The following is a 12,295-nucleotide window of genomic DNA, read 5'->3' as shown; positions in this document are numbered from 1 at the left end:
TTGAAAATTCTCTCTAACGAACAATTTCTATTAACTTGAACTTATTCTTTGCACAAGCCAAAGTAATAACGTAGTAGATGGCGCTACTCATAAAGTTCACGTTGTAAATAAATTCGTTACTGTGTTCGTAAAACCGTCATCGGAGAACAATTTTCTGAATACCCATTAAAGGAAAAACAGGAATAAACGACGTTCTCACGTTCTGTCCTCGAAACTGGATGAAGCAAGTTGAAAACTTCACGAGGCCGCCATAATGTTCTTCCTGTCTGAACTTGGCCTACAGTCTAGTGCGCTTGCTACGTTCACAATGTTCAGTGTCGCATCGTACGTAGATGGTGACGGTTCGTTGAAGGAGAACGTACGGTTAGTTAAAAAACGTAATTGCCACTCGCAAGGGGTGGTAAAGAAAATTTAAAAGTATACTTTTTCGTCGCGCCCTACCGAGTGTAGGCGCATCGAAAAAAAGGGGGATATTACATTGTTCAAGGCTATAATCGGACATTATGCCGAATTTGAAACAGACTCCGCTGACGTGTAGTGGACACACTAGACCCGTGGTGCATCTTGCATTCTCTGATGTCACAGATACTGGATATTATTTGATTTCGGCATGCAAAGGTAATTCATTGTCGATTTTCCTGTGCTTGGGGAAAACTTACCGCTACCTCGTGTCAGTCAATTTTTCTTGTTTCATGATCGACACATTCAATTCTTGATCTCCTTGGCCCAGTTCCTTCGGACACCAAGGTTTTGCGAGTTATGGGTTTCGAGGTTAGATACGGTGTGTTCACGATGTTATGGATTTCCCGTTTAATCCTTTTGTTACTGTAGCATATGCTTCTCTCTCTGGAGGATTAGCTTTCAAATACATTTGGAATATGGTATATTTGTTTCTGTTTATTAGTCATGCCTCTAACATCTTTATTGGATGACACTACTGTTCGAATGTATTATTTTAAGATATATTGGAGAAACAAATGAACTTTATGTTTAGCGGGTTTTGAACTTTTTATGAAATTTGGGGATGTGAATATAAAAATTAATCAATTAAATTTTACAGAGTATTTTATCCCGATGCACATTTTTATAATCAATTATAATTAGAACAATAAGGAACTTTAAACATAAATCCATTACAAGTAATAATGATGGTTATTCGCACTAAAGGATAGCTTTGTAGAGGAAAAGTTTGAGTTCAAATTCTGCCACCATCTATTTTTTGTTTTCAAGTTTTATCGTTAATTATTTACTTTTGAATTTAAGAATATAACATAATACATGTGGTCTTCTGTCAAACTAATGTCAAATAAATAAGAATTCTACAATGTTGTTACTATTATTTTTATATACGGATTATATTTCTAGCTATGCATATGGGTATAATAGATAATTGTAAAGAATTATTTCCATTAAAGAAATTCTTATTGTATATGAAATCTTGTTATATACTATAGCTTTGTAATGTACAAAATATGTTTTTTAATATATGCATATATTATTTTCATTTTTATGAACAGATATTTATACAAAAAATTATAATAATTATCAACAAGGTTACATAAAAGTAAATTGCCTATAACAAAGGTTGTAAAAAGAAACACATGGTTATGGATTAAAACATAGATCTTTTTATTATATAGTAGTTAAGAATTCAGTGCATATTTGGAAAAAATGTTCAACATCATTATTAGATTTACAGTTTAAAATTTCATTAAAATTTTTGGCTGGTCAATTATTTGATAAAACTTCGAAAGATTTGTATGATTTTTAGATGGCAAACCCATGTTACGACAAGGAGATACTGGTGATTGGATTGGAACATTTGAAGGACATAAAGGAGCAGTGTGGGGTGTTGCTTTGAACCCTGAGGCTACAAGAGCTGCTTCAGGTGCTGCTGATTTTAATGTTAAAGTCTGGGATGCTATTAAAGGAGAAGAAATTTATTCCTTTCAACATAAGCATATAGTCAAGTCTGTTGATTTTAGCACCGATTCCAATTATTTATGTACCGGATCTAATGAAAAACTTGTACGCATTTATGATCTTAACAAACCAGAAGCAGCACCACAGGTACACAATTGTATTTGTATTTAACGAAACAGTAATATTGTATCTAACGAATGATATCAACAGGTTTTCTCAGGTCATAAACATGCTATAAGACATGTTACCTTTTTCAATAACAATACTCAATTAATTACTTGCGCCGATGACAAAACATTGAGAGTTTGGGATAGAAACAGTGGTCAAGAAATAAAGAGGGTAGATTTTCCAACAATTCCAAATTCTATGGAAGTGTCAAAGGATGGAACTGTTATTACAACTACTCACAACAATGTAGTAACTTTTTGGAATAGTAAAGCGTACGTGTTATTTTTTTATTTATGAATATAAAATCAGTAAATTATACTCTAGAAAGTAAAAACTATAGACAATGGAAAGAGTTGAAGGTAATTGAAAAAATACAATGTATTTTATATGCATCTGTTCGGACAAACCGATTAAAATCCCGATCATGTATTTGTAAATCAGTTACATAGCCTTTAAAAATAACCTTGATTCAATAGGAAGTACCTCTTGGTGCAACACCTTACATTTTAATGAGTTACGTGTTTGAAGCTACTTGAGGGTTTGAAAAGTTTCACTGAAAAAAGAATTTGTTAGTTTTGTGTACGATGCGTAAAGTAAATTTTCATTTATACAGATTAACTAAAATACGCGAATACAATGTGATAACGCAAGTGAATAGTGCCAGCTTACATCCAGATTGTAGTATTTTTGTATGCGGAGGAGAAGATTTAAAAGTGTACAAATTTGACTATAGTACAGGTGAAGAAATTGGTAAGTCCGTGTCTTTCTTAAAATTAGTACTATAGAAGATTAATTTCTTTGTATTTTAATACATTTATAAAGATTTAAAATTATTTTTAGAATCGTTCAAAGGACACTTTGGACCTGTACATTGTGTACGTTTTTCACCAGACGGTGAATTATATGCAAGTGGCTCGGAAGATGGTACTTTGAGATTATGGCAAACGACTGTTGGCAAAACTTATGGTCTCTGGCGATGTACAGAGCAGTCGCCTATGATACAAGAAACGGCTACAGTGCTTAATAATAAACAAGAAGTTCCTGCCAGTTAAAAATTTAACAATTTATGGATACCGTAAAGAATTTTGATATTTGAAAACAGACACTTTATAGGGTAGAAGTGAGAGCAAGACAGTAAAGAAGGAATGTTTATGGTGACTCGAGTTGAAATTTTATTTCACTAGCTGGTGGCTGCCGAAATGTTATGTAAATATTGGATCTCTGTAAAACAAGTTCCAACAAAAATCAGCCTATTAATCGTGGTACTCCGAAGAAGACTAAAATGTGGACCAAACTTCACGGTAGTCTGATAGGTCATGGAAGTGTGGAACGCCGTTGACTATTTATTATAAAGAAGAAAAAAGAAACATTAACATTTATTAACGTTATACATGCCATTATTATACTACAAAATTAGATAGAGGTGTAATGACAGAAAGAAAGACAATTCAGAATGAAATTTTGTGTTCGCATTTGTTATTTCGCGTAATAATTACTGTACAAGTATAAAAACGATTTGCCTGGTATAGCGCCAGTGCAATTCCTTAAAACACGTATCACTCATCCGCCCAGTACAATATTCACATTTTATCCCTCTTTCTAACAATGTCACAATATTACTAACTATCGTGACAATTTATTGGAGTCCTCTTTGCCTTCACACCGCAATTATGTACTACGAGATCACTGTACAATTTTTCCTTCAAATTGGCAATGACAGCTTTGTATATGTACGCATTGTGTACTGACCACTTTATGGTTTCAAGAGTACGCCTTCTTTCGTAAATTACATATTTCTTATAATCTATACAATAATAATAGTAAACATAACAAATAAAAAAAAAAGAACTGAGAGGTATTTGTTTCAAAACAATAAAAAACGGTATTGTCTTTAAATTAATTCCGGTTAAGATCAAACACAATACGCGCAAATCTCAATATATTATTTCCGGGACGTTCGTGTAGTTATACATCTGCGAATACTCTCGACCTCTCATCGGGGATTACATTAAAAGGTAAACACGAGCACGCACACGCAACGTGTATCGTAAATCATCAATTCAATTATCAATGACGAGCATAGCTCGATTAAACTGTTGCTGAACGTTACTGTCGTTGTACAGTCTTTTGAAGGAAGACAGTGTGTCTCTTGCATGTGATAGTTAATAAGCAACGAATTGTACGAAAAGTCTTTGCCGAAGTTTCTCTCGCTCAGCCAATGAACTGCGAGAGATCCGGTAATTTAAAGCCATTGAAAGAAACTGGCGTTGGTGCACTTCGTAAATTATTCCTGTGTGGCACGAAACCAGGGAAGCTCGTTGGTGTCGTAAACTGCTGAAGTCTTGAGGTAGCTTCCGTGGCCGCCAAAACGAAACCACACTGAGCGGTGCATACATCGTCGCGTAAGATCGCCTCTCGAGAAGCTTCGCGCAGAAGCTGATTACAATCCGTGATCCTCAGAGATGCGCATTGCGTCTGAAACGAAAACGGTCAACTTACGTTATCGTTGGGCTTTAGAAAATTGTACATAATAACAAGTAACAGGTTTTCAACCAATCGTCGTATATATGCGACGCGTTGGTTCTTACGAGAAACCGAAAGGATTTATTATTCGACGAAACAAAATATAAATTTCAGACCAGTTATTGAGAATTTACATTTTATTTATACGTATGTGGATAGTTAAAAATATAGATTACACCGAACGAGTTTTAATATAATACATATGTAATAGCATAGTTTTCTGACCGAACTGTGACAACGAGCGTGTCGAGCGAATACAAAATTCGATAATTCTCGCTTTCGAGCGATGTTTTTTACCACGGATTCAAGTAACGAAATGAGAATTAAAATTTTTACATTTCTCATTCGATCTGCGCGACAGTCAATACATTGGCAAAGTTTTCTTCTCCTCGAAAATGAATTGGAACGTGACCCGATTTGGATTATTTTTAATTACACGTGAAACAAATCATCTCCGACTTCCGCAAATACACGCACCTTTGAATAAGATCGCGTTGGGAGTCATTTCCATCGAGGAAACCTCGCCGATCTCATTAACGATGTACTCTTAGAAAGATGCAACGAGAAATATAAAAATATTTATTTTCCATTGGTGATTAACCGCTCGTAATATTTTATATCCGTGTCTTAGTTGGCCGTGATTCTGTGATTACATTCGTAGAATTGAACGCGAATAATACACTGAGAAAAGGTTACGTTTTTTGCCCTCTTTGGTGTTTTGTACGTGTTTCTAAACGAATAAAACCTCGTAACGAAGTAGAAAATTATCGAATAAAAATTTTAAGATTTTCGATCGAAAAAATATATTGTAAATTGCTTCTACGAATTTAAAAACGCGATAAGAAAAAAAAAATGAAAAAGCCGACATTGTTCGTGCAGAAGAGTGTGTCAAACTCGTTCGTTCTCCGTGTATCTCATTACCCAGTTCGCTTTCGAGCGAACTGGCGGTTTCGATTTTGTCGCTCGAAGGTGGACATTATTACGCTGGTGGGGAAATAAAAGGAAAAAAAAGACAAAGACGTAAAGGGAGCTCGATTAAGACAGCAATATTTATCTTTCTTTATACCGTTCGCGAGATCTACTACCAAGGAGAAGGTAAATACTTACGCCCTCGGCTGTGCAAACGCAGCTGGTGCAAGGCGTGGGGAAACCAGATTCTCCTAAAGCAACGTTTCTACCTCCGATTTGACATCCATGCCTCGTTTCTCTCCAGGCAGACAGATCCAGCTGCGGCATAGAGCTACAAGGAACACGCGGATTCAAGAAATTACTCGGCAAGTCGAACGCTGCTCGTTGCATGTCGTTGTGCTCGTCCATGTTGTCGCACATGACTTTCGACAATGTGATCTTCCGTATTTCCGCCAGCTGATGTTCGGTGAATCGTACGTTCGGGTCGTCGGTCTCGTACCAGAAACGATCGCATTTCCTCGCTTGTCGTAACTGTATAGCTATGATGCAGGCGAACGTCGGTCCCACGAGACCACCTTGAAGAGGTCTCTCGCTCAGTCCACCGGAGAATAAATCTATATCGTCGACGGAGTTGTAAATGCGTTTCATACGCGCAATCACCTCCGGTACCATCTCCCTCGACAAATCCTCGAAGGTGGTGGCCCTCTTCAGGTTGCAAAGAGCTCTGTAATTGTTGTAGGAGGGTATCCCGTGATCCCTGGCGCGATGGATGTTCAACGCGATCAAATCGATCCCGGAATACGGAATACCACGAATCTCGAACAGATGGTTGGTCACCTCACCGGTTATGAATTGATCCAGCGATTCCATGGGGGTGGCCACCAAACCTCGCATCATTTCGTCCAACATGCCTTGCTGATAGAGCATGTCGGGATCGAAAAATCCGTCGCGCAACAAAATGGAGGGTTCGATGTTCTGATAGTTGCGATCCATTCTCGGCAAATGAGGCCTCAGGAGCGAGTGCCCGATTCTGTACGCGGCTGTCGCGAACTCGGTGAGCACGCTTGGATTGCACGTGGGCGAGTACTCTTTGTAGTAGCCTTGAGGCAGGAGCTTCAAACCGTAGAGAGTGACGGCGTTCCATCCGAGGATTCTTGGGAGAAATTCGTTGAACGTGATGTGTTGCAACAACGCGCTGATGATACGACGGGACTGCTGGAAGAGTTTCTCGCCGTCCCAATGAGGATTCACGTGCCTCAAACCCTCGACGATTTTGTTGTGCTCCCGTATCCAGAAGGTGTGCATCACGGTCAAAGCTGGCTGCTCGGACGCGCGACCATCCCCACCGATGAAACAGTATCCGGATTTTGCTTTGCATTCCGGATGAGTCGGCGACTGCGGTAGAAGATCCTTCGCGCCACGGTGAGGACTTTGGGTGACATTCATGCGCCCGTTGGGACCCCGCAGAACGTTACAGATGCAAGTGTTCTCACCGTAGATCACGGAAGCGTCCAGGAAACCGGTATTCTGATTGATCTGTTCGCGCGGTCCCAGGTGTTGTTGTCCGGGTAGCGATCTCATCGAGGGGAAACACATTCGCGTACCGGAGGTGACGTTCACCGTCGGATAGTAATGATCACCGGGTGGCACCGGGAACGGATTGCACTCGGCGTGCACCGTATGTTGAGAGTCACATGGACGACAACTCGGTATAGATTCCGCGAATCCTTTGTGGATCGGGGTCATCGTGAGATCGTGGTCCAAGAACTGAGCGAACTGCATCACCATCAACGTGTACCGATTGTGAAGGTGAGAGATATCGGGATGAAGGACGGTAGACACTACCCTCGGATTGGGCAGCGATAATCCCATGATCGATGTTAACCTCGGTTTCGATACTCCGTCCTCGTACGTGGGCGGAAGCAATCTGGCGAAGGTGGTCAACGATTTCCCAAGACTTGGATTACGAAGGTTGTTACAGTGACCGGAAAGGGTTCTGTACGGGGTAGTGGGGTCGCACGAACTGTCGTCGGACGGGCACTCGACCTCGTCGTGATTCGTAGGTTTGTTCTGCGACAGAAATCCAGATATGTCGACGTTTTGCAGCACATCGAAGAAGTCGTTGTTCGGAAAACCGAGAACGTTGTCAGTGGTGTCGAAAACCTGTCGTTTCCTACGTTTCAGTCCTTGCACGCCGTTCAAAATTTCGTTGGTGGCCAGTTCGTACATGATGGACGAGTTGGCCAACAACAGAGCGTCTCTGTTGGCTTTCGAGAAACTAGCAGCCGTGCCAGCTGGTGATTTCGGATCCGCTATCCTTTGCTCCAACCACGAGTTATACTCCAATTGTTTCCTTTCGATGAGGTCTGCCTCCGCCTTTTTCACAGCTGCTGCGATCAGGCCGGGATGAAGTTCCGGTACAAGTTCCGGCACCACTGGCGTGGCGATCACTTTTTCTTTAACCGGTACCGACTGAGGCTCCTCTTCTCTCCACGGTGTCACGTCGAGCACGCTATGCTGATCGCAGCTGATTTTGGCGTTCAAATACGGGTCCTGTTGGATGAACGCTTTCGGTTGAATCTTACGAATGTTCGTGTTTGTGCACAGGATACCAGCCAGCGAAACCTTCTTGATCTCGGCAAGCTGCACCGAGCTCAACCCGGACGGAGGAAGATCGTTCTCGTACCAAAATCGATCAGAGTTTCGAGTTTTAACGAACTGCCTCTTTAGGAGGCATTCGAACGTCGGACCCACTGCTGCACCTTTCGTAGGGATTTCTAAAATCCCACCCAGAAGGAGATCTATGTCTTCCACCCGAGAATATATGGATTCCAATAGTCTCGCTTGCACCGGCCGCATAAAGCGTTCCAAATCCTTGAAGTTCCGAACCTAACAAATTAAACATGCGTGTATATATATATATATTTATATTTTTTGTGCAATTTAAATATAGCAATGTAACGGTTCAGTGTGGCTGTTACTCAATATCGCCAAAACTATGGGAGTGGCAAAAAAAATTTAGCAGAAGAGGAAACTTTTTTGTCACAGTATAACGAAGGCATTTCAGACGCGCACAAAAACCTTTCGATAAAGTCGATTCTAAAGATTGGTACACGTTGAGCACGTGTGTCCTTGACTGGATACTGACTAAACGAATCTCAGTGTGTCGTTATGTTCATCATCATCGATCATTTTCGCTCGTGTTGTATTTACGAACACGAATAAGTTACAAAATACAAGTTCTCATCATATATATGGAAATTTCCTCTCCTTTGTAATATACAAAATGTTTCTCCGTTGATCAACGACATTCGAAGGTGAACTTTGTTTTTTTAAATGTTCAATTTTTAATGGCAGAATTCGCCAAAGTGATGTGTTTTGAGAATAAAAATATTGAGAGACATCTATCCTGAAATTAACAGTTTCCGGGATGTTCGGTTAAAGATGGATTGAGATTTTCAGCATTGGCATTACTTAAGAATGCGTTTTGGACTCGCTCGATCATAATTTGGAACATTTAGAGAAGAAGAGTAATGTTGAATTTTCTCTTCCAACATTGTTAATGTTTCAATAATTCGTTGGAAAATATTACCATGAAAAATCTTTTTTCGCTGTTAGAGGAAATATGTCCAAGTTCTTTTCTTTCGTTTCCTTTTAGTCATCGATCAACTTGGCTCGGTATTATTTATATATATTAATAAATATGAATTATTTTAACACCCGAGGTACCCTCGCGATACATTAGTGTGTCGCGACACATTGGTTGGGAAACACTGATCTATCGAATTCATTAAAAAACTGGATATTCCATTTAAGAAGTAGTTGACCTTCGGATGTCCTGACGCGTCCACTAATGATCCAACAATGTTTCTTTCCTAATTACCTCTTTTGGTATTAATGGTTCTTCGTTATATCCCGAAACTTTAGACTATACCACATTGATCGCTGCCCAAACTTATTCCCGATACGTATTACGTTTTTTTCCTTACCTTGTACGATTTTGCAAATTATTGCATCGTACGTCGGTAGATTTATCTTAGCGATTAATTTTCTACGATACAAACAAATAACTTTTTGCCGAAACGAAATAAAAGTTGCCGAAAACGTAGCGAAACGTTTCCATTTGTTCTTTTGCATCATTTATTTGGATAAAAAACTTTGGACATTAACGATATGTGATTTCCAAACTTTGTAAAAAGCGTTCCCTTAAGAAAAAAAGAATTTTTGTGTCCGAGATTTATAAGTTGTTTTTGTGAATTTTGTTTGGTCGAAATGTCTATTTATTGAATATAAAAAATTACTCAAAGAAAGCCATTAGCCGAATTAAATGTACGAAAAACTCTGGTATTGATAAATAAATTGTATTTAAGTAATGCGATATCGAATAAAAATGCGTGAAAATTCGCGTAAAATATTTGTATAAATTATACATTTTCATGAACTGAAATTTATAAATGGGGACATACGTTTATATATTATAAAATCTTTACGATCGATGTAATAATAAAAAGAGACGCGTAAGTTATCCACAGTTTTCTGTATCAAAATTTTTGTAAAGGTATAAAGTGATTGTCTCCCTAGGGAATGCGCCTCTACGTTACAAAATTCTGTTGCACATCGAGATCCAATCGATCGAAACTGGAAAAAAATGTGCGCGGACACTAACGAATCCTCGAAATCTCTCGATCGAAGTGAGAAGAAATCCTTCAATTTCGTCGAAACCATTGCCGCGTTTTCGTGTTTCGATAGCTATTTACGCGCTCTTGTATCGTTCGTACCACGAACTACACCCTCTCCGAACGCGCGAAACTTTGCAAAGAATCACTTCCGGAAAAAGAACTGATTTTTACGAAAAGGATTTCCGATTCGGTGTCGTGTGACGATCCATCGGTAATCTACGTGAATTTCTTGCGTGAAAAAATCGTGCGGACTTACCGTGACATTGTTTTCGGAACAATCGGCGACAAAATTGACGTATCCAGTGATTCCATGATCGCGACCCACGTGAACGAAATGAGCATTCGCGTCCAACTGTGTCTCGAAAGCGGAGCGGCTGAGATCGAGGCTGACGCGATTGGCCGAGGCGATCACGTGATCCTCGAGGCTCGTAGCGTCGTTGATCCCGTGCCTGCGGAGCGATATCAGAGCGCGTAGAGCCGCTAATGCGACCGCATCGTACGTGCCGGCGAGATTCGACGACGAGTAACCGCTGTAAAATCCGCTGGCGACTGGCATCAGCTCGGGGTCGGTTCGAGCGCCTTCGCCGAGTATACTGGGCACATACTCGTTCAAAGTAACGTGTTGAATTTGAGCGACGACGAGTCGACGCGCTTCGAGGAACAGTTTCGTCTCGTCCCAATGGCTGTTCGCTTCGGCCAGTTTCCCCGCTATGCGATTATGCTCGTTCAGAAAGGCGGTGTATATCGTACCCAGTGCCCTGTCCTCTGTGCTATTGCAAACCTCGCACGCGGATACGTCCACTTTTCCTTGACTGTACGTCCGTAGCTGATGCAGTCTCTCGTCGGTGGTCCCGTAAATATGAGAACCGTCCAAGTACGCCGATGCACCGTTCATCTGTTCCCTGGTGTCGAAGTTGCATCTGTGCACGGTTAAGCTCGGCACCGATCGCCAATAATTCGTGCAGCCGCCGTCCTCGTCGCGAATCTCGTAACACTCTGGATGTTTCGTTTTTCCCGAGCAGCACAGATTCGGCTGATTCGTCGGGTGCACCGTTAAACCGATGTCCTGTAGTACCAGCTCCGACCACACGCCGGAGAAACTCGTCAAACCCTCGTGAGCCTCCGGTACCGGCTGCAGACGGTTTATTATCATCGAAACCGCTTTCATAGGCGTCGGGAGCACGTGGTTCCGTACCGACTGTCGTGGAATCGCGATACCTGACGACGAAAACAGAAACGTTTATAGTCACGCACAAGCGTGTAACGAGTGGTGGGTGTGCGCAGGGTGGTTTGGAGTAACTATTAATTTAAAATTATTACTTCCGTCCATTATTAGAACACAACCGAAGAAGTAACGATAACTCGCGTTTGATTTTATATTTTGCGATGGCTAAAGAGCAATGGCGTAAAACTTGTACGAGAATAGTTACGGTGCAAAAGCGATACCGCGAACGATAAAAATGGCGTTTCAAACTTTTCGCAACGTAGTGGAACGCTGCAAAGAAATTGACAGTATCGATGACAGATCTGAGCGAATTTTGGAAGACAATATTCAGAAGGCGAGATGCCGAACGAGGTAAAGTAATACGAAACGTTACAAACGGATGACATTTGCTCGAATTAAGTATACTCTGTTCTTACTTTTGTATAATTTTTCAAAATGATACGATTGAACATAAAATTGACGCGTAAAAAAGTAAACGATATTTTAAGAAAAATTTAACAAGGAAGAGATAGAAATATTGTACGATTTGAATTAAAAATTTGTAGTCATAATTTACGATTAATCTATTATTTTACACATCGAAGAGTAAGCGTTTAATTATTAATGATAACCGTTTCGTTGAAGAACGCAGGCATAGAGAAAGACGTAGAAGTGTACAACGGTGCGAGTTGTAAACGTATTTAGAAATATTGCATTCGTTTGTAAAAGTAGGCAAATAGTAAGTCCGAATGATCGGGTTGAAACGCTTTCGATTTCTAATAAGCGTTACTTGGTTTCAATGTCGAATACAATCGGCAGCTGAATACTCGTGGTATCCCGTCAGTCTAGAAAGTTGCAATGAATTTCGCTATCTTCAATAACAACCAGA

At 40.3% G+C, this 12,295-nt stretch overlaps 2 protein-coding genes across 2 annotated transcripts in view; one reads left to right on the top strand and one right to left on the bottom strand.

Annotated features, from left to right (window-relative positions):
• Positions 1–324: 324 nt before the first annotated feature.
• Positions 325–3,553, top strand: Wmd (serine-threonine kinase receptor-associated protein wmd). Its single transcript, XM_076314216.1, has 5 exons — positions 325–618; positions 1,772–2,070; positions 2,134–2,363; positions 2,705–2,841; positions 2,932–3,553. Exons 1-5 carry the CDS (start codon positions 504–506, stop codon positions 3,141–3,143), a joined length of 993 nt encoding a protein of 330 aa, XP_076170331.1. The 5' UTR covers positions 325–503; the 3' UTR covers positions 3,144–3,553.
• LOC143148182 (uncharacterized) overlaps positions 2,978–12,295 on the bottom strand; it is a 63,686-nt gene continuing 54,368 nt past the window's right edge. The window contains exons 5-7 of the mRNA XM_076314215.1: positions 10,459–11,420; positions 5,722–8,412; positions 2,978–4,566 (exon numbers count right to left, since the gene is read on the bottom strand). Coding sequence (XP_076170330.1) covers positions 4,303–4,566; positions 5,722–8,412; positions 10,459–11,420 — 3,917 coding nt within the window. The 3' untranslated portion in view covers positions 2,978–4,302. The remainder of the gene's footprint in view (positions 4,567–5,721; positions 8,413–10,458; positions 11,421–12,295) is intronic.

Source organism: Ptiloglossa arizonensis, chromosome 6 (assembly GCF_051014685.1).
Source record: "Ptiloglossa arizonensis isolate GNS036 chromosome 6, iyPtiAriz1_principal, whole genome shotgun sequence".
NCBI lineage: Eukaryota > Metazoa > Arthropoda > Insecta > Hymenoptera > Colletidae > Ptiloglossa > Ptiloglossa arizonensis.
The sequence above is the reverse complement of the archived record's forward strand: the minus strand, read 5'-3'. Positions and strand labels throughout refer to the sequence as shown.